Source organism: Quercus lobata, chromosome 2 (assembly GCF_001633185.2).
Source record: "Quercus lobata isolate SW786 chromosome 2, ValleyOak3.0 Primary Assembly, whole genome shotgun sequence".
Classification (NCBI taxonomy): domain Eukaryota; kingdom Viridiplantae; phylum Streptophyta; class Magnoliopsida; order Fagales; family Fagaceae; genus Quercus; species Quercus lobata.
Genome location: NC_044905.1, coordinates 86,337,254 through 86,361,942, shown reverse-complemented (window position 1 = coordinate 86,361,942; position 24,689 = coordinate 86,337,254). Strand labels below are relative to the sequence as shown.

The following is a 24,689-nucleotide window of genomic DNA, read 5'->3' as shown; positions in this document are numbered from 1 at the left end:
ATGCCATCTTCACTAGCTAACAAGTAACAACCCCTTACGCATATCCTGATATCTAGGTAGCATGGTGCTTTCCCTTCCCCCCCTTTTTATGACAAGAACAGTAAAATTGAAAAACAATGAAACAGAATAAATTTGAAAAATCGAAAGCTTATAGCGTTCATTTGCTTTCACTTTTTATCCATTATCCTCACTCCACCCTGATAGGCGTGCAAATGAAAGAATTCGAACTTAGTAATTGCAAACCAGATGAGTGGCACTGGCACACTACTTCCATAACCCATCAAGCTCTATATATTGATTTCTGGTGTCTTTATACAACTTCATGAAATTTTACAGCAGGGGTAGATTAAGAGGGCAATTAGATTGGACACTGCTCTCAAATAGAATAAATTTCATAAACTGAAATTTAGATTTGAGATATTTTCCATTAGTTTGCCAAAATATGATAGGGAACCAGAGGAATCGAGTATTTACATAGTGTGTGTATATATATATATATATATGTTACGGAGGTTGATGGTATCTCATCAACCCTCTGTGCCTCCACAACATCTCAGTTGTTTTGAGGGCAGCAACAACAAAGAATCTCTAAGCAACACTCACAAGTCTCAAAGCAGCAGAAACAGCAGCACAACGCGAACAAACTGCATATCCAAGAGAGAAATTTGTAATTGGGTATGTGGTTTTAAAAACATTCTAGCACATTAAAAAAAAAAAGATGGAATAATCTGTGTTCTAGTGAGTAGACAGCTCTTATGTCATCAAAATTTATTTCTTCTTGTTGGTGCTGTGATATAACTTGATTAAAGTGAAACATAAATTACAAGCAAGTAGCAACAACAAAAAAAAAAAAAAAAAAAAAAAAAAACAAGAATTTGATATTTTATACGAACCAAGCATAAAGGAAGCCTTTCTCCTGATGGCGTCTTTGGATATGATCAACGTATGGTACCGTTTGAAAACCCGGCGGTGCATACATTGTTTCTTCTTCTTCTTCTTTTTCTTAGTAAGTATTTTTTTGCAGGTGCACAAAACGTAGTTCAAGAAAGGATAACAAGTATTTGTAAGAGGGAGGGAGTGCTGAAGATTTTATGTAGGTAAGGATAAATGGTATAGTTAACAAATGGACAAAGGATGCTTCTCAAAAAAAAAAAAAAAAACAAATAGACAAAGGAGGAAACCTCAAGTTAGCTTCTCATTTCTCAACATTATATGGAGTTTGTCGATCGGGTCCACGTTCTATTATCAATTAGACGTTTATGACATCTATACTCTTGATCTAAATGAAGAAAATAGAGCAATATATGCAGGTCATAATTATATCAGGTGGGGACTCATGAGCCACAGTTGAGTGGCAATGTGGCATCATCATTTTGGTGAAAATTTGCCACTGTCCAAATTGATTATGAGAGACAGTTTGGTGGTAAGGCTTCATAGCTTTTCCCGTGGTGGTAGGATTTCCTTCTCATTAGGAAAATGCACGGGCCTAACCTACATAGTCTTCCAGTGGTCCACTACCAGTTCATAACTTAGTCTATTGGGCCTCGTTTGGTTCATTCAAGGGACTCGAGATCATCTCCTCCCTCTTTTCGTGCAGTGATTATCTTAAAAGCCCGCTTCATAAAGTAGGAATAGGAGATATTTTTTCTCCTCTCATGGGTTTTAGTGGGTAAGGTCTCCGATGGAGTGGACGTTTTATTTTTTATTGCCTTATTTTGCTTGAAATGAAATTTTATAAGTTTATTAGATATGAAATTATTATTTTTAATATAATGATAATATAAATAGTCCATTTTGAGGTAAAAATTATATATAATTTTAATGATACAAGATTTGTAAATCTAATTTTTACCAGTTAATAAATGAAAATCATTCTATCAAATCATATCAAATAATATCACTTCAATTATAATTAGTTATCAATTATTTGCATAGATTATTTGAATTATAGTTTAGTTTTTAATTATTTGCATAGATTTGTGAATGGGTAATATATTTTAGTTGTGACGTTTAATATATGCGGGAAAAGAATAAGTTAATCAAGTAATTTATGAACATTTAAAAAAAAAAAAAAGTAGTCTGTGAACAAGTTTGAGCATGTTCAATAAGAAAATGGTTAAACTTGAACATGTATATAGTTTGGTGATGAGTTCAAGCTCAATTTGTGATCTAACTAAAAATAAATTAACAAATCTTGAAGCTTAACTAATCTAATCCTTACTAGTTACTACCTCATGTTCCTAGCCTAATGAAAGGATGAGGCGTCGATGATTGAATTAAAACATTCTAAAGTTTTTAAAGTAACGCCATTATTGAATATTTGAAAACTTATAAGATTATTAATAATTTAAATAGATATCAAAATGGTTAAAAGTCTTGTAGTTCAATTGATTGACACTTTCTGGTGTTTTAAAGACATCCAAGATTTAAATCTTTTATCCCCATTATAATTATCAATATATATATATATATATATATAAAATAAAATGGTTTAAATGTATCAAATCATGGCTATGATTTAGGGACTCTGCAGAGAATCATTGTTCCCATGGTAAAATTGTACCCTTTTTCTTTTAAGATAAAGTGGGGTACACTTCAACCTCTCTTATTTTCTTTAAAATTACTCAAATTTTTTCTTACATTCTATAACGTGAGGTACACTTAAATCCACATTATTGTAAGGAAGGTTAACGACAAATGAGAGGACTAATATGGTTTTTTATAAAAAAAAATATATATATAAATTCTTAAAGACTGGACCCCCAACCAGACAAAATTTTAAATCATAAGTTATCTGCATGTTTTCATGCATTATTGTCCATCTGTTGTCTTTTTATGCCTATTGCCTAGTCTTTATCCGGATCACTCATCGCACACACGTAAACCCCACGTATGATATGATGAGATAAATTTACTGTATATCCACCTATCCATTTACCACCAACTTTGTTTTGATTACCAATTATTTTACACTTTTACAAGAACTACTTCACTAAGTTACACTTCTTTTGCTAATTACATGGAAGAGTGAGAGAGATATTATTTAAATGAAGGCTTTATATATAAGGGCGAGTCACAAACTTATTCCAAATGGAATACTCTAATTTTCTCCTAATAAATTTTTTTTTTTTTTTCAAAACTTTTTTCTTTTTCACTTTTAAGCTTTTGTAGGTTGAATTAGAGCCATAAATGAGTCAAGTTGAGGTGAATATTTAAAAGTTTAAGATTTTTTTATTTAATTTTATTTTGAGTATAGGTTGAACTTGAGCTCATCACCAAGTTTGATTTATTTTCCAGTTGAAGTTGAACAACTTTGAGATAATTCATGAATTACGTAATTAACAGTATTAACTTATTCTTTTCTCATATATGATAAACATTACAAATATTTTTTTAGTAATTAAATAAAATGATTTTTATTTATTAAATTACAAAATTTTGATTCACAAACACTGTATTAATTGTTTAAAATTATATATAATTTTTATCTATAAAATTGTTTTTATATTTTTGCGTGTATACATATAAACATATATTATTATATACTTTTAAATTGTGTCTCATTCTAGCGAGTTTATTCATAACTGCATTATTATGTTTGAAATTAACTCATTTAGCGATCAAGAAGTTTAAATTTAATTTTGAGTTTGGTTCGTTAATTAAATAAAAGAACATATATAAGTTTTTCTTAGATCAGTTCATAAGTAACTTGATTAATTTATGATGTTAGTCTTGACTCATAGCACAACCATTGACTAATGAACTACAACACCGCTCCTCCTATTGTAAAGGGCAGAGAAAGTTTGCAATCCATAATTCCATACCTACTGTTAGAAACATTATAGTCCAAGTGGCCAAATTAATTATATACTCATGTACTTATAAAACAAGCAACTTAATCTTAGGTTAGTCAAGTTCTCACTAGTCACTACTATATAAACTCTACATTTAGTTAATTGTAAAATAAGAGTTTAATAGAAAATATATATGTAGTCATCAAGGGCTTTTCATTATAGACGTAGGTTGTTTGGTAGAACTACATAAACCACTGTGTTTACTCTATCTTTTATGCTTTCGCTTTTCATTCAATCACTTATAATCACACGACAACTTTAATACCTACCACCGCAGCACCGCCACACTTCTCTATTTGAAGTTTTTTTTTATTTTTTATTTTTTTTTATTTTTTATGGGATCTATTAAAAGTTTTAAACGGATGGCCATCTCCCCAAATTAATTAAATAAGTCAAACCACAAAAGTCGTAGCCAATTTCTTCATCAATTAATTAATATCGTTGGATTGGATTATCAAAATATAGGAGTATGTATCATTGGAATGGTACAAAATTTAGCAACTAGAAATTATTTGTAGTTTCTCAAAAAACAAAGAAAAAGAAAAAAGAAAGAAATTATTTGTAAAACTGACAAACTAATTATAGTGCTGGTAATTTCACAGAAAGGCAGATGTCATGATTGAGCAAATTAACCAAACCTACGATTGTATATCTCAGATATAGATTCTATTTAACTTGCATAAGCCATATGTCTTTAGAAAAGCAAAATGAAAGAAAATTATTTCAGGAAGTGATACCCCCATTTAGAAATAAGGAACACAACATAAATATTTCACCCCCTTTTTTTGTGATTGGTGAAAATACAAGGTCACCAACCACTATTATTTTTTCGTATTCATCAATCACAACTTTTCAATTGTGAAATAAGTTATACAACTTGCTCTTTTTTTTCTTTCCCAATATTCTTCCCAAACCCCATTTCTAATGATGATAATCTGTTTACTCAAGGACAGGAACAGCAGAGAATATCAAGGCAACATTCGCATGTCTCGAAGCAGCAGAAACAGCAACACATCGCGAACAAACTGCACTCAAAAAAGAACAATTGGCATAAAATGCAAAAGCAATTAGATAAACTGTGCAACAAGAAAATAAGGAGACAGATTTAGATTGGACACACAAATGTCTTTTATTTTTTGCCATTGACTCTATCACAAAATATATTCGATCTCCTTACGTCTCTACTTAATTGCATGAATAACCTTTTTTTTCTTGGTAAATAACTTAGGGTTTGTTTGGTAAGGAATTTTTAGTAACGTTATTTAAGTGTTGTAAAAATATGTGTGAGTAAAAAAGTGTTGTAGAAATACGTGTTGTGATGTTTAAACAACGAAAACTATATTATTGTTTAAACAACTGTACCTAACGAGCTCTTAATTGCATGAAAACACACTTAGCAAAGAAACCAAAAACATAAAACTATAAAAAATGAGGTGGCCTAGATCAACAATAATAACCATATAAAGAACAAGAACATATGATAGGTAATTAAATACGAACCACGCAAAAAGACATCCTTTTTCCTCGTGGCGTTTCTGGATATGTTCAAAATATGACATCTCTTGGTATGTTGGTGCATCCATTCTCTCTTCTTCTTCTTCTTGATCTCTGTTTTTCTCTCCCAAACAAGGAAAAATGGTACAAGAAAGGCTCACATCTATCTATGCTAGGACCTGGAGTGGATATATAAACACACAAATGGGGAAGGTAAGAAGCGTAAAAAATGGACACAGGATCTTCATTATTATTTAAACATTTTGTGGAGATGGACCTCCACCGAGTTTATCTTGTATGAGATCAGATGGTCATACTACTTAAACACGCAATGTACGAGATTTTTTTAAGGGACATTTGGTGAATCTCAAAATTGGATAGGATCATATAAAAGTCACAGATTTGAATTTGTTCTCTTTTGATAAAATATTAAAGTATTAGAAAATTGAACTTGTTTTGGCACTCTAGTCTTTATCATTAAATCTACATTTTTTTTTTTGAATGCTTTGAAAGTTGTAGACTTGCTTTTATAGAAAATGTATATTTAATCAAATGAGAGAATTTTCTATCCAATCACCTTTCTTAACATTTTTAAGTACCATGAAAATGGAGGCTTATCAGCGAGTGTTGATAAACAAACATTTAATCATGTTGTTGACACTTGTCCTTAGAATAGGTCCAATTCTGTGAGCACCAAATCTTTTTTTTTTTTTTTTTGTAAAGGGAGTGTTTGGTAGAGTAAATTTTAGGAAGAATGAAAAAAAAAAAATGAAGAAAGAAAACTTTTTGAAGTGTGTTTAATTGAGAAGGGGAGAGAGAAAAAAAAAGGATGAGACCGAGTGTTTTCTTTCCAAACTTACCCGAAAATTTTCTCCCCAAAATGGGGAGAAAATTATGGAGGGAGTCTGATTTGTTTATTGACCGTTTAGTAAGTTGGTTTTTTTTTTTTTTTTTTTTTTTGGGGGGGGGGGGGTCACTTTTTGGATTGTTATCATGCGGCTCAAGTTGTTTTAGTGTTGTAGTAGTTAATTAACACAGTGGTTTTTGGGTTTGGTGGGTAAACAAAAGGAGTAATGCACATAAAACTTCACAATTTTTGCCACAAATATCTTACTTGGCATATTATAATTCGCTTCATATATATCAACTACTTTTTCTCTCTTACTTTAAGTTTAAGTAGTGATGTTTTATATGTCGTATAAATTTTGAACCAAAAAAAAAGAAAAGGTTGGGTCATGCAGCTATCACTATCATCATTTGGTCAAGTAAATGAATGACACAAGAACATTGTAGATCTTATCAGGTGGGACCATGTCACTTTTGTGGGACCCACCATCTCCCAAATAGTCTAATTGAGCTGCAAGTCAAGTCTATCACGGCTCCTGTTACTGTTACTATTGCCTTTACTTTCACTATATTAAACAGATGCAATTTCTTCTACAAACGTAAAAATTGAACAATCTATCTTAATTTTATTTGAAGTAAAAAATTTATTCTTTATGGTTAAGATTTCCATAAAACAAACTGAGGATTCAAATTTTAGGAAATAAAAAAAAATTGCAACTACCATACACAAACTTACACTTTTATCATATTTAGAAAAAAAAAAAAAAATGATTTATAGGCAACTTATTTTTTTTTGATAAATTGATTCTCGATCTTGAACCCGTGTCTTGATGCTTTTTTTAGATACATTTTAAAGAAAAATAGACTTTTAGTTATATTTGATGAAGTCAAAGATCAATTACATTGCTTAATTGTGAAGCTTAAGGAGACATTGCAACTGCTTTTTAGTTAAGGTTAGAACATGCAAAACTAATACTGATTTATAAATGTATCAGAAAAATAAAAAATTCCAAGTACTAGTTGACAAAAATAATAACCAGACAACGACACATGCAAGAAGTATACAAAACCTTCACTCTAGAATCCCAGTGCAACTTTTGTTTACCATTTTTGTGGTGAAAATAATGTGGATTATTTGACATGAAAGTGTGGCATCTTCTGGACAGGAAATATCTTCCGAGATTGCTTCGTAAAGAAGAAATACCTTTCTAGTTTCTTTGCACAAAAAGCAAAACAAAGAGACAAATAGTTTCCAGCATAAAATAGCAGAAAGTAGAGTCGGCAGCAGAGACCACCATAAACCTAAACTTTATACTAGTATTTACATCACATACATATATATATATATATATATATATATATCTAAAATAATTGCCCCAAAAGTCATATCAATGGCCAATCCAAGCAAGCAAACCATTGGGTGGGTAGATTTGACTTCCATGCCAACATGAGCACACCAATATTTCCACTTTCCTTGTTGATTTTCTTATTTATTATTATTTATTTAAAAAACATCTTGCTATTTAGTAGAACTTGAATTCCATGCTAATTGGGCCTTTACACTTAAAAACATGCAAATTCCATGACTTTTGAGAGAGAGAGAGAGAGATGGGATTAATATATACATCTTTGGCATATCAAAGCAGATGGCTTGAAAATATTCTTGCTATAAGTTTGGAAAGAAAGAAAGCACGATTAGTAAATTCTTAGGGTATATGATAGAATATATATAATAATACAGGGAAAAACAAACAGCTCATGTGCAAGGATACCAGAGAGGTCAATACACACAATTGCAAGCAATCCCGCCAACCCCGACCTCTTGTGCGCGAAACAACCTTCAAGGCAGCAGCATAACCACTCCACACAATTTCAACAAAGCATCTTAGTGCAGATAGAAACCCTATTGACATTCCAAACTAGGTGATATTCAAGAACCTACATCCAGAACTATAGTAAAAGCTGCCACGATAATGTTTCTGATATGTTTCCCAAATACTGTTATCCAAGCATTAGCAAGCAACAGAGCATGTGGCAGGTTTTACTGAACCTAAAATATTACCAGCTAAAGGTTGGAGACCAGCGGCAGTTTCCAGGCGTTCCCATGTCAATCTCCGCTTCTCAGCTGCCACACGTAACCTTGAATCTTCCTCCTCCAACTTACGTTGGCATGCAACTACCAGCTCTTCATCCATCTCACAGAACATCCTCCTCAGGTTTAGGGTTAGGTTGAGCACAGCTTGATTCCAGTGATTTTGAGCGTTTCGCTCTAGAGCTGAGAAGACAAGAGGCAGAATCACCTGCCTGTTATGTGAGATAAGATTAAGGACGTGCTCGTTGTTCCATAGCAAGTGGGCTCGTTCAGCCACCTGAAAATTATCAAAGAAAGAAGAAAAATAGCCTTCATATTGTTTTTTAGATACAAAGACTTCCCACTTTCTAATGAACAATTTCTTAAAATAATACCCATTGAGTAGAACAGAGGTTGCTGTGTCCATAATGATAATGGCAAGTGAAATGTTAGTATTTACACGATGCACTTATTCTTTGTTATCACCATCTATATATAAGCCATGATATAATTTTCTACACCACCAGAAAAGACACTAGTTGTGATACAGGACAAACCAAAACAATGCAGCATGAAAATTAAGAGATGGAAAAAATAAATGATAAGTAACCTAGGAGACAGGCTCAGGCCTTTTTGGATTTAGTACCAAGCAAAAGAGAACCTCTAGGAGTTAGCACCTACGGTTTGCCTAAGTTAGCATCAGACCATTGAGAGAATTTCAAGAGAGACTTTATTCATCATCAAAAGAGTCTGTCCCCATAGGATAGTACATTAGTGTGCTTATATAGATTTACTAGGACTAGACCCTAATTCTAATTGACAAAGGAAAACCCTAATTCTAATTGATTTAGGAAACCCAATTCACAATGACTTGGGAAATCTCAATTATTGAATTAACTTATCCAAAAAAAATCCCAATTATTGAATTACCAAAAAAAAAAAAAAAAATTGACTAATAAAACAAAATACTAATAACCTAATTAACTACTAGGACCTAAACAAAAATACAATTGAGCAATAAAAATACCATTGACTCCAAATTTAAATAAAACTAAATTAAAATAGAGATCTTGTTGAGCCTCCCGCAACAAGTTGAAGGCTGCTTTGCTGAAAACAAGAGAACAAAAGTGATGAAACCAAAGAAATGTCGCATGGGATACTATATCAAAAGGCATATTTCCCTAAATGCAAGACATCAAAATAAACTCGTTATGCAACAAGCATGCTGTTAGTTAAGAACAGCAATATAACAGAAAATACCTGGTAATGAGAGCTGTTGAGGCAGCAACCTATACGCCGAAACAGTGGCACCATGATCTTTTGGAACTCAACCATACTAGTCATTTCCAAAACCTCTTCCAACTCACTTATAAACATCAATTCCTTCTGGCTATTTGTAATTGGCCAGTACTTTAAAAGTCCCTTAATGACAGTGCCGGCCAACTTTGGATCCTTATCTATAAACTGTACAACACAATAGGTTAATTGTTGATGATAAATACCTACTGATTTTGGTTTATGTAGAGGAATCAGAGCCCTCCATAAGAACATCTTGTGTTCCTCCTTCAAAGGCAATGCAAACCCACTAATTACACTCCCAAAAATCTCCAACAGCTCAGCTATTCCATTATGTCTCTCGGTCTCGAAAACAAATCGATAGATGATATTGCTAACAGCCTTTCGAATAAAAGGCCTGTGTACCATGAATTTCCCATATATTCTATGCAGAATTGTTTTCAAACAGTCTCTTTCCCTTGGGTCCTCAGAATCAAAGAGGTCAAGTAATCTCACAATAAAAGAATGATCTATATACTTTTTTGCCACCTTTGCATCAAGAGAGCTGTAACTGATGAACCGAAGGAGTAGGTCATACACAATTTGCAAATATGACCAAGCGGGATCAAATATTGGCTCTTCATCTTCTGTTTCACCACCACCACAATTAGAACGGTATTTAGGAGGGAAAACCCTGAACAGGTTAACTGAACACATTTTACACACTGCAGCAATCGCAGGTTCAGTGAACTTTGCGGATCCAGAAGAAACAAAATCAACAAGCTCTATCAAGGTTTGACGTTTAATATCTTGCTTTTCTGAATCACTATAATCATGAACCTCGCAGCAGAGGTTCAACTTACTGACAAACAGGTTCGGCTTCTGTGAATTTGAAACATCTTTGAAGGATAGATGTGCTTCCACTGGCTCGACTCCAGCTGCAATGCTTGTGGGGAAAACTGCTGAAGACACCCGTTTCACAACATTCAATTTGCTTGAAAGAGCACTACCAACATTTGTACATTGGAATCCATTGCTGAAATTGGCATTAATGTTGCCAGAATCACCCCCTAAAGAATCTACTTGGTCAGCTTTTGGCAATTTCCGAGGGAGTTTGCTCAGAAATTGCTTGATCATGGTGGCAGTGATGCAATATCTAACAGACAGACAACCTGAATCAAATAAAGAAAACAAATCAAAAACATTTTTTTGGAGTACAAAGAGAAACTAATGCAAGCAAATATTTGTATAGGATTTTAAAGCTTCACTTCTGGGAAAACCATATGCTCCTTGCAACAGCTGTAATTTATATTTTCAGCACATAAATAATCCAAATGAAATAATTCAGTGTCCAGCAAAAAGATTCATGCTGTTGCACCCCTTACTTTTAACTATAAAAATCTTGAAAGGCGAGACAACTAAATGGGAAACAGAACACATATGAGGACAGTTTCTGCAAATATCAGTGGATAAAACTAATGCAAAAGGAGACAAGCAAAATCCCATATAACAAGGGAAATCTAATACCATAGCTGCATTAGATTGATGAGGCCACACACAGCTAAATGATGATGAAATTCAAGTAAAACCACACAAATGGAAATGGCAACAAGCAAATATAAAGAGAGGATGAAGAATACAACATCAATGCTCCATTGGCATTTGGGAAAAGTTGTCAAGAAAATTTTGCAATTCTATACAATTACTCTTTGGGGTGCAAATCTACCAGAAGACGCATTGAAATTTCTGGTTGCGTTCAGCTCAAGTTTTACTGATTTGATCAATATCATAGCTTAGTGATAATAGCTTATGATATGAACACATCAGCATGACCACATCTTAGTTTAAATCAAAGTAGCCAAAGGCTAGAACAAGTAACTGAAATAAATAATCAAATTTTTAACATTAATATTACCCAAGCCCAAGTTGCTACCAGCATTGTCCAGGAGATTCAATAACCCAGATCAAATTTATGGCAATTAATTTACTACATAAACACTACAAATAATAATAAGAAAAGTAATAGTAACAACAAAGACCTAGTCCCCAAAAGTTTAGGTCAGCTACTACAGAGTATAGAAAATAAGACCGCGAGCTTGACCAGGGAAAAAAAGAAGCTAGAAAGAGAAAACACACACCTCTTATAGACAGTAAACATTTTCTGTACTAAGCTATTAACAACAAATAAGAACATTAGTAATACAAAGCTAAAATTTGGCCTATATTAGCGAATTTGGTAGATTTAGACCCAGATCTGGGACTAATGCTAAAACAGGAAAGGGAATCACCACAAAAATCTACACCACCAAATCACAAAAGACCAGGGGTCAGAGACCCAGATCACCATTATTAATTACCATAAACAACAAACTTTAACAAACCCAACTACCATCTTCTCTATGCAAGTACTAAAATTCCATTCCCAACAATGAATGTGAAATTCTATGCAGTTATACTAAATTTAACAAAAACATAAAAAGCAACATATTCAGAGAGAGAGAGAGAGAGAGAGAGAGAGAGAGTAACAACCTGTTTTTTGAACTGAGAAAGATGGGATCTTTAGCAAAGGGGAGAGAGAAAGTGATTCATAATTTCACGTTTGAGTGACAGAAAAGTTTCCAGCTTTAAAATGAAGCATTGGGCAGAGAGAGAGAGAGAGAGAGAGAGTGTATGGTTGTGAAGTGAGAAGGGTGTTTCTCACTGATCTGAATTATTGGGTAGTGATAGTTGGTTATGTTGGAGCTCTATGGAAGATCAAGGAGAGCTTCACCTCGATTGAAGAGAATAAGCGGTGTGGCATTTTCTGAGAATTGCAGTAGCTACCGGGCTCATCACCTGCATCAGAAGGTAAAGAAAAACATATAGTACAAATAATACTATAATATTTAAAAATAAATAAATAAATATATTAATATCAAATTTTAAAATTAAATTACAGAGTCTGGGTCCATGTGTTATGTGTTTTAGGCCCAAGTATCCTAGGACAAATATCAGAGGTTGTTTGGTTGGGCTATAGTGGCCATTTTTTAGATCTGTATTCACACTTCTACAAGTTCAAAGCTCAATTTTAATTTTAATTTTTAATTTTTGCCTTTTATCATTGCACCAAAAGAAAGTTGCTTTTATTGTGGGGGTACATAAAGCAACGTAACAGTGAAATTGAAATTAATGTCTTGCAAGTACTATCCTGGTTCCTGAGGCCTGAATGTCATGCAAATTGACTGGATACAACTTAATCTCTCAATGCTGTAATTCATAATCTACTGAGCTATCATTGCATTTTGTCGGCTTCTAATAATATTGTCTTTTTATTTTGAGTGATACAATTTCTTTTTTTACGGGGTTTTTTTTTTTTTGTGGAATAAGTAGGTGGTGAAAAAGATAAGGTTAGTAGAGATAGTCTCGAACCCAGCTCAAAAGCAAATACCATGATGCTTTCTATTCCGAGGAACTTGATTCTAAAAATAAAAAATAAACAATAAAAAGACTCCGAGGAATTTGGCAAGGTTCCTTTTATTTAGACGGATGGAAAATATTTTCAACTATTTGATTATGCTCCTGAATATATTAGGATGGATTTTTTTTTTTTTTTTTTTTTAACTTTTTCATTTTCTTATTTCTCAAACACATATATAATAAAAAATGAGAAGTATAGAAAAAAATTGTAACTAATGACTTGCATCCGGCAGCAATGACCAACTATGTTAGTGAAGGGTGGGTGGTTGGATTGCTATCAGTGGGAGGTGGGGATGGGGGTTGGACTGATGAGTTTTGGGTGATGCATAAAATGTTAAGACCGCAAATGAAAGAGTAAAATGTTTTACACCCAAAGTTCCTCTATTTTGGAATCAATTGTAAATTATTTTTAGATTGACCAGCAATTTCAATCATCCCAAACACCAATCGAAAAGTTCAAATAGTGTAAAACACTATAATTTGTTTAGACCTTCAATTTTAAACTTATAACTAAATTACTTTTACTCTAATTTATCTAAATGTGGAACAAGATTAAATGATACGCAATAACTGGAACTACTCTTTAAACCATAACCACAAGCAAGCAACAACAATAATAAAGCTTAAAGAGTAAGGGAAGAGAGCTGCAAACACAAGATAATACCGAGACGTGTTGTCGAAAATAAAACCGAAGTACTCGGTGAAAAACCTCTCCGCAACCCTCCAAGCCAAAATTGATCCACTAGTGAATGAAATTGGAGTACACGAATATCAAAAAGACATTCTAAGCCTAATCTACCCAATATACTTGAACCTTCCAAATTCCAGCTACCAACGAGCTTCACCTAGCCATGTCTTCACTAGTTATCCGGATTCCGTAATTAACTCCAAATTGCATCCACCAATCAATAACTTCTTCCAATACTTCCCACGGGCACCAAAACTTCTCTCAATACTCAGATTGAGTGAGATAAGTGTTTGGGCTAAGAACCCCTGAAGGATGTGTAATTGGAGAGGTAGGAGTAAAGGAAAACTTAAAAGAAATGGTGTAGATGATTGTGGGTTTACAATCGCTAACTCTCAAGTGTATAGCTAGGGTTTTCTCTCTCAAAAGTTCTTTGGAAAAACTCCTTACAATTTCGTGGGTAATGTGGGCTTATATAATATTGGTAAAGGAATGAGAAAAAGCACACTTAAAAAGTTCCAAGCATTGAGTTTCGTCTGTCACTTGCGATTTGGCCTAAGTTGCGAAGTGACTCGTGAAATCCAGCCTGGCATGAGATTGTTTAGATTCCAGCATATGCTTCTCACGTGACCTTTTGTGGGTTGTCACTCATGAGCCAGTCACGAATTCACCTTCTTCACAGATCTTTACCAAACTCTCACACTTAACCTTTAAATTAAATCCCACAAAAAATACAAGAAAATGATTGAATAAAAAATACAATCAAATTTGACACAGAATTAAAGCCAACAAAAATATAGTTGTAAATCACAACTTTACACCCGTAAATGCGAAAAATATTTTTTAAGAATCAAATTTCGTCTAAACAAACAGAGCCTCAATAAACCTGACAAAATTGGACTTGAATCCAATAATTCATTTCGAATTTGAAGGAAAATGCTTGACCTGAACTTCCAGCTTTGCTCTCTCTCTCTCTCTCTCTCTCTCTCTCTCTCTCTCTCTCTCTCTCTCTCTCTCTCTCTCTCTCTCTCTCTCTCTCTCTCTCTATATATATATATATATATAGGGTTGAGTTCAAGTTACATCTAATGTAACTCTAAGCAATATTACACCACTCAATAATTTGTTATTGAATTCATATTTTAAAATTTTAATAGTTGAATTACATGTTTTATATGTTCTTAATATGCATATCAAATTTCATGCCAATCGGATATAATTTACCATTTGATCCATAAACTCATTTTTTATGCATTATTTTAACTACAAAAACTTAAATTTAAACATTTGATTGATGACATTGCTTTGATCTTTAATCATTTTAAAATTTTGTAAGTATAAAAAATAAACGAAGATAATGTGATCTATCCTTAGTATTCCACTTTACTCTCCACAAATTATAATATTGTATGTCATATGTCCATAATGCCTTATGCATCTACTTGATCTGGTAGCTACATGGCTATTTTGCAACTTTGCATTTCTCCCTACAGCAATTAAAATGGGATTACCATATACCAGAGATCCAACAGACACAAAGAATACGAAGCATTGAAATGTGAAAATTACAATGGGTCATAGCAGCTTTCAATTATCACAGGACTAGAAATCCTTTTCTTCTCCCAAAGCATTCCCCCCTTATTAAAATGCTATGCAATGAAGAAGTCCCAAAAAAAAAAAAAAAAAAAAAAGGATCAAAGGAGATCGGCCATTAATTTGCATAGAATATAAGAAATACAATTGTCATAAATATTTCATTCACACATTATTCAAAAACCATAGTCTCACTTTGAGATCTATATATATATATATATATATATATAATAGTATAAAAAAGATGATGATATTTGTAACTATAACATTTAATTAAGTTGTTTCTCAAAAAAAAAAAAAATTTAATTAAGTATTCTATTCTATATATATATAAATTGATAACTCATATTACTCATATAATGACATAATATATGAATAAATAATGGCATCTATAATCTCAATTGATAAATTATTAGTAATTAATTTTAAAAGATATAATATAAATACAACTTAAGGTGAAGATAAATGTAGAGGAATTTTTTAGTTACACTGGCACCAATTTTTAGCCAAACTTTATTACCACGGCACTTACATTGAAGTTGAGGTAGTATCTTCTTCAGTGAACCACATCGGCGCAATCATTAACAAGAGTTCGGTTTTAGCTTGACGTTTTACTGGCTTCTACGGCGAGCCTGAAACACACAAGCGACATGAATCTTGGGATCTCTTACGTCGATTGCATGGGCAGAATTCATTACCTTGGTTATGTGTCGGGGATTTCAACGAGGTGACCAAACAATTAGAGAAGTCAGGTGGAAGATTACCACCTCGGGCTCAGATGCAGCTTTTTAGAGAAGTGTTAGACGAGTGTGGTTTTATGGATTTGAGTTTCAAAGGTTTCCCATTCACTTGGAGCAAACATTACCACACTGGAGTTTCCATTTGGGAGAGATTAGACAGGGCAATAGCTACAGCTGAATGGTTTTCAAATTTTATGGGTACTCGAGTACATCACATAGACAGTACGACATTTGATCATAAATTGTTATGGATTAAACAAGCTGGTCCAGAGTTTCAGCAATAGAAAAAGCCGTTTCGATTCGAGGAAATGTGGCTGGCTGAGAAAGGGTGTGGGGAAACGGTGGAAGGCATATGGCAAGCAAGCTATGAGGAAGGTGACAATTGACGTATGCTCAGGAATATAGAAAATTGTGGTAAGGAGCTTACCCATTGGAGCCAAAAATGCTTCTGGAATGTCAGAAAAGAGTTGGAAAAAAAAGAAAAAAGAGTTGGCTCGGGTAGAGAAGTTGGCGTTACAGATTAGGGGGTCAATTCGGCTTGTGCAAATTCAAAATGAGATAAATGTTCTCATGGGAAAAGAGGATAGGATGTGGCAACAAAGGTCACGAACCTTATATTTAAAAGACGGAGATCAAAACACACGTTTCTTTCACTGTAGAGCCCCCCAAAGGAAGAGACGAAACCACATAGCAGGAATTTGAAACCAGGCTGATGATTGGTGTACTGAACAAAGTCAGATTCCGGACATTTTTTGGGACTATTACAACCAGCTTTTCACTTCATCCAATCCAATTAAGATGGCTTCTGAGGTGGACTCCATTCCTAGAGTGGAGACTGAGGAAATGAATGGGATTCTAACCAGGGAGTTCCAAGCATGGGAAATTGACAATGCTTTGAAGCAAATGGCACCTTTAAAAGCTCCAGACCCGGATGGAATGCCTCCATTGTTCTATCATAATTTTTGGGATTTGGTAAGAGGTGATGTAAGTGGTTCTATCTTGAATTTCTTGAATTCAGGTTCCCTTCCCAGCCCTTTAAATCATACTTTTGTGACATTGATCCCCAAAATAAAAAACCCGGAGAGGGTGACGGAATTTTGACCAATTAGTCTTTGTAATGTGCTGTATAAAATCTTCTCTAAGGTGCTTGCTAATAGGTTGAAGAAGGTGCTACCCTATATTATCTCCGAACACCAAAGTGCCTTTATTAAAGGTTGCCTCATCACAGACAACATCCTAGTAGCTTATGAGACCTTACACTACATGAAGAACCACAACTCCGGGAAGTTTGGTTATATGGCACTCAAACTAGACATAAGAAAAACTTATGATCGCATTGAGTGGTCTTTTTTAAAAGATGTAATGGTGCAAATGGGCTTTCAAGAGCGATGGGTTGCTTTAATCATGGAATGTGTCACTTTGGTAGCTTATTCTCTCTTGGTTAATGGTGAGCCATGTGGTAACATAAAACCGAGTAGGGGGATTCATCAAGGTGATCCATTATCACCCTATCTTTTCTTGTTGTGCTTGGAAGGTCTTCATAGAATGATCCACAAGGTAGCCAGCAATGGAAATATTCAAGGGGTATCTATTTGTCGTAATGGTCCAAAACTAACACACTTATTTTTTGCAAACGATAGCCTCTTGTTTTGTAGGGCCACATCACATGATTGTCAAAAAGTGTTGGAGATTCTATCCTCTAATGAAAGAGTTTTGGGGCAAAAATTAAATAGAGACAAAACGGCGCTCTTCTTTAGTAAGTCTACTCCCATTGACATGCAACACAAAATCATGGATGATCTTGGAGTGACTACTTTGAAAAATTATGAAGAATATTTTGGGTTGCCATCAATGGTGGGGAGAAATAAGAGGGTAAGTTTTGAGCACTTGAAGCAAAGAGTTTGGAAGCACCTACAAGGTTGGGAAGGAGAATTATTATCACAAGCCAGAAGGTAAGTGCTAATAAAATCCATCATTCAAGCTATACCCACATATACCATGAGTTGTTTTAAACTCCGGGTCACTTTGTGCCATGAATTAGAAACTCTTATTCGGAAGTTTTGGTGGGGTTAAAGGGGAGATAGAAGAAAAGTTCATTGGGTGAAGTGGGATGATTTGTGTCAACATAAAAATCAAAGGGGCATGGGATTTAAGGACCTCGCAATGTTTAATGAGGCTATGTTGGCTAAATTGGCCTGGCGACTCCTCCATGATGAAAATTCTCTTTTCCATAGAGTGTTCAAAGCAAGATTTTTCCCTAAAGGTACGATCTTAGAGGTAAAAGATTCTCCTTTAGCCTCTTATGCATGGAAAAGTATTCTTATAGGTCAAGATGTGATAGCTAAGGGAGCATTGTGGAGAGTAGGTGATGGGAAACAAATCGAAATCTGGGGTGAAAGTTGGCTTCCAACAAAACATAAGGCCAGAATTACTACTCCAGTGCTATTTGGTCAAGAAAATTCATGTGTTGAAGTGCTGATTGATCCGGTCTATAGATGGTGGCGGACTGAAGTGATTGACCATGTTTTTGAGAAAGCTGAAGTTGACATCATTATGAGCATCCCTCTGAGTTCTACTAGTCAGCCCGATGCAATTTTCTGGCCTTTTACTTTATCAGGCCATTACTCAGTGCGGTCGGGTTATAGGTTCTTGCAAGACGACTCTGTTGCAGTACAAAGATCAGCTCATGATTTGGAATTTTGGAGAAATCTATGGGGAATGGAGGTGCCTAGTAAAATCAAAAACTTTGTGTGGCGAGCATGTAAGGAAGCTCTACCAACAAAGAGAAATTTGTTCCACAGAAAGATCACTACGTCTGTGCTTTGTGAAAATTATAAAGTGAGTGATGAGGATTGTGCACATGCAATTTTCTATTGTTCTAACTTGCAAGTGGTTTGGAGCTCAGATCCATAATGGAGCTGGCTTTTGGTTTTGCAGGGATATAATGTCAAAGAAATTTTCCAGAGAGCTTTTACGGAAAAGAAGGATGCTGAACTTCTAGCCTTCACGAGTTGGGCCATTTGGAACCGCAAGAACCAAGTCAGGTTTAAGGAAGCTGTGTGTCCTATAAACCATATACTTCTATTGTCAAAGGAAAGGAAGGCAGAGTTCTAGAATCTCCATCTGGCAATAAGGACAGTCCAGCATAGGAATCATACAAGATGGAAGCCGTCGGAGTCAAAAGCTTACAAGGTGAACTATGATGCCGCGATCTTTGCGGAACAAGGAAGAGCTGGCATAGGAGTAGTCGTCCGAAACTCTGAAGGAGCGGTCATGGCTTCTCTATCACAGTAGGTCCCTCTCCCAACAACAGTGGCCCAAGTGGAAGCAATGGCAGCTAGGAAAGCCGTCGAGTTGGCTCTAGAGATTGGCCTTACAAAAGTTATCATCGAAGGTGATTCAGATATATACCATCTACAAAGAACTTAATAGCACTGATCCATCCCTAGCTTTACATGGACATGTGATTCAAGACATTAGATGCTTAGTTTCCTCTTTTGTTAGTCATAGTTTTACTCATGTTCATCTCCAAAGAAATAATGTACTCATGCTTTAGCAAGATGGGCAATTAACTCGCCCAATTTAACTGTCTGGATGGAAGATGAACCACCGGACATTTAGTATATTGTTTAGGCTGATTTGGCCTCCGTTGATTAATGATTAAGAAGCAGGTTTCTCAAAAAAAAAAAAAAAAAAAAAAAAAAAAAAAAAACTACTAGCCTATGCAAGACAACTCAGGTTGATAAATTTCAGAAGTGATGAAGACCTCATCATGACCTATACAAAGATCAGTCAACCTACATAGTAAATATTAATCATATTCCTAGAACAGTGGCGGCTCTAGGAATTTATTTTAAGGTGGTCACTAAGAAACTTAAATTATACAAAATTTACTAAAGAAATCATTTGAATATAACAACATAAAAAAAATAATAAATAACACACACTCAAATACATGAAGTATTACAACATCTTTCTATTTACAAAGAGGAGGAAAAAAAAGACTGATAAGATTAGAGTAATAAAGTGAGAGAAAGTCTGAAATGATAATAGAGAGAGAGAGAGACAGAGAGAGACAGAGAGAGAGAAAGAGAGAGAAATGGTATTTGCTAAAACTATGAGCAAAGTCACTAAGGAGAGAAAAATTGATGTGATTACAAAGCCAAAGAAAACATAATTGCCAGCACCTCCAATGGGAAATTACGACCATAGTATTTCTCTTGGTACCATTTTTGAAGGAAAAATGAAATTATAAATTATTTGTTAGTAATGGGTTGAACAAGTTCCAAATTTGAATGATTGGGGATTTTTATTTTTTGTTTTTGAATAGTTTTTTTTGTTGAATAATTTGTTCACTAGTTATTGTTTGATCTAGTCTTTTTTTTTTTTTTTTTGTTGGGTTATTTTTGTTGTTATTTGGGCTAATTTTTATTGTTATTATTTAAACCTTTTTGTTTAAGGGGTTAAGGATTATGTTTGGGAAGTTCAATTAGGACTAGAATTATTTTTGGAGAAATGCTATATCCACAATATTGTTACAACAAATCTTATATGACAAGCTATTATTGGTGGGTAAAAAAGTGATGTTAGTATTGAGTCCAAATTATAATCAGTAACAACTTACCACATAGAATTTGCTGTGAGATTATTGTAAATAAGTTGTGGATATAGCATTACTCTTATTTTTGTTGAACCTAAATTATTGTGATTTTCAAGTTAGGGTGTTCAACATTTTTTTTAGGGTGATCACAATAGGTTAGTTTAATAAATAAATAAATATATATATATATTTTTTTTTTTGCAAGTATATATATACATTTTTTGCAAATTAGGGTGGTCTTGTGACCACCCTGACATCAATGTGGAGCCGCCAGTGTCCTAGAATCACACTACTAGTCACACCGTGATCTCACATTAACCATGACAGTAATGATTCAAGAAAACGGTCTTTCATAAGTTATCATACATGTGCCAGTCAAAATGTTAAATTTGACTGGCACAATTAATTTAGTAATTTACTTCAAACTAGCTTTACAATGGAAGAGGCAAAAAAGATAATCAGGTTACTTCAAAATGATATGACAAAGTAGTAAAAATCTGAATATTATACTAGGTTTTACCTGCTGATGCTTACAAATTAAATTATGTGAATACAAGTGAATACAATTTCTCTTTAGGACAACTCTTCTCTCTCTTTTTTCCGATTCCCCCTAGTTGGAGTGGGGCTCTATTTATACTAGTTAACCCTCACTTTAGTGGATTCCAATGGTGGAAATAAGTAGATACTTATTCCATCAGGTGTCTCCTCCACCTTTTAGGGAGATGAGTGGATTATTGGGTGTGTAACACTATTTAGGTCAGTCATTCAATAATAAATGCAACCATATTAGGTGAGAACATCTATTTAATGCGGAAGTGACTATTGTTGAATTCAAGCGCTATTTTCTTCGGTTTATCGAGCACAATTCCATTGTGCAGTGGTTCATCCTCGGCTCTTTTGTGTATATCATTGGAATGCCAAGGTCATTCCTTCATCAACTAGTCAGTAGACCACAATAAGGGCAATCATTGTTAGATTTTAGACCCCTGTAAACATAGTTTGTTTAACCTAATTTAAAACCAAGTTGTTACTTAGTTCAATTAAACAGATCTAGGTTAAACAAATATTAATCATATCAAATAACGGAAAAGTAAAGAATACAACGATATGATGACCCTGGAAAACTAATGAAACAGTCTTGTTTCAAAGTAAAAAACTTGGGAAAGATTTAACTTAAACAATCCACAAGATAACAATTCACTAATAGAATGAAAGTTTTTATAGACTTAATCTTAAATCTACTGCTACCTCATGTAGTACTTACTCACATGACCAAACACAACTCCAAATCCACAAACTCTTCTATTATGAATTTGTTGCACACAAACACTCCAGTTTGTGACTCTGAACTCCACTCATAGGTTTTGATCAGCAACACAAACTCTCCAGTTTTTGACTTTGAGATCTCCACTCAAATATTTAGATCATCAGTTAAGATGTCTAGTGATGGCAACAACTTCTGTAACATCGAATTTTGAGTTTCTTCAAAGAGTATTGTTGGTAAAGGATTTGAGAGAGCTTTGGGTACAAAAACCCTAGATCTACAATTAGAGGCACAATATGCACTCTTCTCTCTCTTTTTAAAACGTGTCTTAGGGTTTCCTTTAAATACTATGTGAATTAGATCTGAAACCCTAATCACTTGATGGGCTTAATGAGCTGTTAGGCCTTAATTAAATTTTGCTGATCTGTCTCAATTGGTTGAGCTTTCTTCTCGATTTGTTGAACTTAGCAAGTTTCGAATTTCCTGAACCTGTAGCTTCCTTGTTCTTGTATTCTGACTTGCAGTACCTTGAGCATTGTCTAACATACCGTATAAACTCTATGATCTATATCTAGAAAAGTTTATGTTCACGAATTACCAATTGTTCTAAACTTTTAGAACCTAACCATTGTGTCGAAATCTGAAGCTCTTAATTGGGCTTGGGGTTTTTCCCTTTACCATGCTTAGTCAATCTCATACTATTGTTTCTTGTGCCGAGCTTAACCTTTTCCTCACTGTTACTTTATAGGCCAAAGCTTCATGGGCCTTATAGACAAACCGACCCCCCATAATACAGATTCTTTATAAAAAGAATAAAACGATGATACAATACATATACGCATTTAAAATACAAAAGAATAAGCTAGTCTCTTTATCTGAAAAACTAGGTTATAACCTATGCTTACACACGAAAACATTTATGGGTGGTGATGATAAGGTGGTCATATCCAAGTGAGTGAGGTAGTTATAGTAGCGTTCATGTTGAGTATTATGAATATGTCACTCGAAACCAAAATTAAGAAAATTAAATTGGATACTTGGCACAAAATTAAATTATAATTAAAAGCTAATTTGGATTCAATTTGAATTTTGATTATGTTTCAATTTTAATATAATATGTATATATTTAATGGATACTCAAATACTGGAACTACATACACTAATACCCTTCACATAATCTTTTTGTAGGTGTCTAATGTCCATGTTAACTGATGATGCCAAAAGTCATTAGTTGGGTCACTCGTCCAAATCCAGAGTTCTATAAAGGTTTTTTAAGATCTGCAAGAAAAAGAAAACTTATAGTGACAATCGGGGTGTGCCTTGGTATGGGAGCTTTGATGGTCAAATCAGTGGTTGAAATAAAAATGGCTTTTAAGAATAAAAAGTGTATTTTACTATTAAGATTGCATAACTTGTTTTGTAGGTGTAGGAACGGTTTTATACTTCTCTCTAGGCTAATGTTTTTTGGGAATTGATTGTGATGTCTTTATTGGGGTAATAATGCTCGGTGCTTTCATAACCATCATCAATAGAGGATAATGGTTAGTCAACTGTTTGCCTGTATCGGTTACCACACATTTAAAGCGGGCATTGAATGTCGTTATTTATTGTCTATTTAATATAGATGATTATTACTTACACATTCATCTTTGATCTTACGTCTAGTCATCAACAACCATGCCAGTTTTTCCATACCCATCAATAATTATGCAAAACATAAATAAGATATAGTTACAATTTTAAGGGAGGCCAAAATTTTAAAAATTATAACCTTTTTTAATGCTAGTTGAAGATAGCGTTGGGAGAAAAATCATACAAATAAATTAATAAACCCTTTTGTTTAGAGAAATGATATGTTTACAACATTTTCATAACAAATCATAACATTTTCCTCATGAAGCACAATTGATTCTGAGCAATTCCTTAAGCTCTTGGCTTCCCCAAGATCGTCTAATCTAGTCCTAAACTCAAATGGATAACTTCTTTACCCACAGTGCTTGTAAGTGTACGTTGGTTGGAGGAAACTTGACCAATAACAAAAGTAGTTCTAATCTGAACCCCCAAAAGTCTTTTTGGAGAGGTATTTGAAAGCTACGTGTTCCCAACAAAGTGAGGCATTTCTCTTGGCGTGCTTGCAACAATGCGTTGCCAACGACAGATAACCTATTTCGTAGACATATTACCCTAGTTGTGCTCTGTAATAACTGTAATGTTGAATTGGAGGACCGTCTTCAAGCCGTATGGGGCTGCAAGGAGGTGGAGATTGTTTGGAGTAGTCTCTCCTGTATTAACCAAATAATCACCTCCCCTACTACTGATTTCTCTGACCTTCTATCTAGATTTTTGCAGTTTCATGATGATTACAGGAAAGAGATCTTTGTCCTAGTTGCATGGCTTTTATGGAATTGTCGTAATGCAATCCGTCTTGATCTCCCTTTGTAGCCACACTTTATGATTACCTCCTTGGCTAGTGGCATGCTCTAGGACTTTCTTAATGCTCATGAACCGGACCCCAACCTCACCCAGTCTTCTTCTCTCCAACATTGGTGTCCTCCTAATTGACATTGTTATAAGGCATATTTCAATGGAGCCATTTTCAAGAGCAACGAATTTGCTGGTTTTAGGGTGGTTGTCTGAGATAACGATGGTGAATAAGGGTGGCAAAATTTGAAACGACCCACAAACATGACACGACTTGACACAAAATTAGTAGGTTATGGGTTGAGACTTAACAAGTTCGTTTCATATTTGGGTTGACACGACTGACCAGTTTAATAAACGGGTTGGGTTAGTTTCCAACCTATAGAACCC

At 34.2% G+C, this 24,689-nt stretch overlaps 1 protein-coding gene and 2 long non-coding RNA genes across 3 annotated transcripts; 1 reads left to right on the top strand and 2 right to left on the bottom strand.

Moving 5' to 3' along the window:
* The first annotated feature begins 586 nt into the window (after positions 1–586).
* Positions 587–1,160, top strand: LOC115976985. The gene is made up of 2 exons (XR_004088463.1): positions 587–675; positions 1,025–1,160. It is a non-coding gene; the product is annotated as an uncharacterized LOC115976985 (long non-coding RNA).
* A 3,491-nt stretch (positions 1,161–4,651) lies between these two features.
* LOC115956712 lies at positions 4,652–5,653 on the bottom strand. The gene is made up of 2 exons (XR_004084304.1): positions 5,355–5,653; positions 4,652–4,879 (listed from the first exon to the last, which is right to left on the bottom strand). It is a non-coding gene; the product is annotated as an uncharacterized LOC115956712 (long non-coding RNA).
* A 2,150-nt stretch (positions 5,654–7,803) lies between these two features.
* On the bottom strand, positions 7,804–12,411 carry LOC115976983 (serine/threonine protein phosphatase 2A 57 kDa regulatory subunit B' kappa isoform-like). The gene is made up of 3 exons (XM_031098588.1): positions 12,070–12,411; positions 9,526–10,712; positions 7,804–8,563 (listed from the first exon to the last, which is right to left on the bottom strand). Exons 2-3 carry the CDS (start codon positions 10,675–10,677, stop codon positions 8,207–8,209), a joined length of 1,509 nt encoding a protein of 502 aa, XP_030954448.1. The 5' UTR covers positions 10,678–10,712; positions 12,070–12,411; the 3' UTR covers positions 7,804–8,206.
* Positions 12,412–24,689: the final 12,278 nt, after the last annotated feature.

Excerpts from the sequence above, each read along its gene's own strand:
- LOC115976983 (XM_031098588.1), bottom strand. The coding sequence starts at position 10,677 with ATGATCAAGCAATTTCTGAGCAAACTCCCTCGGAAATTGCCAAAAGCT. Across the intron at positions 8,564-9,525 it reads TCAACAGCTCTCATTACCAG|GTGGCTGAACGAGCCCACTT; the intron begins GTATTTTCTGTT and ends GATAATTTTCAG.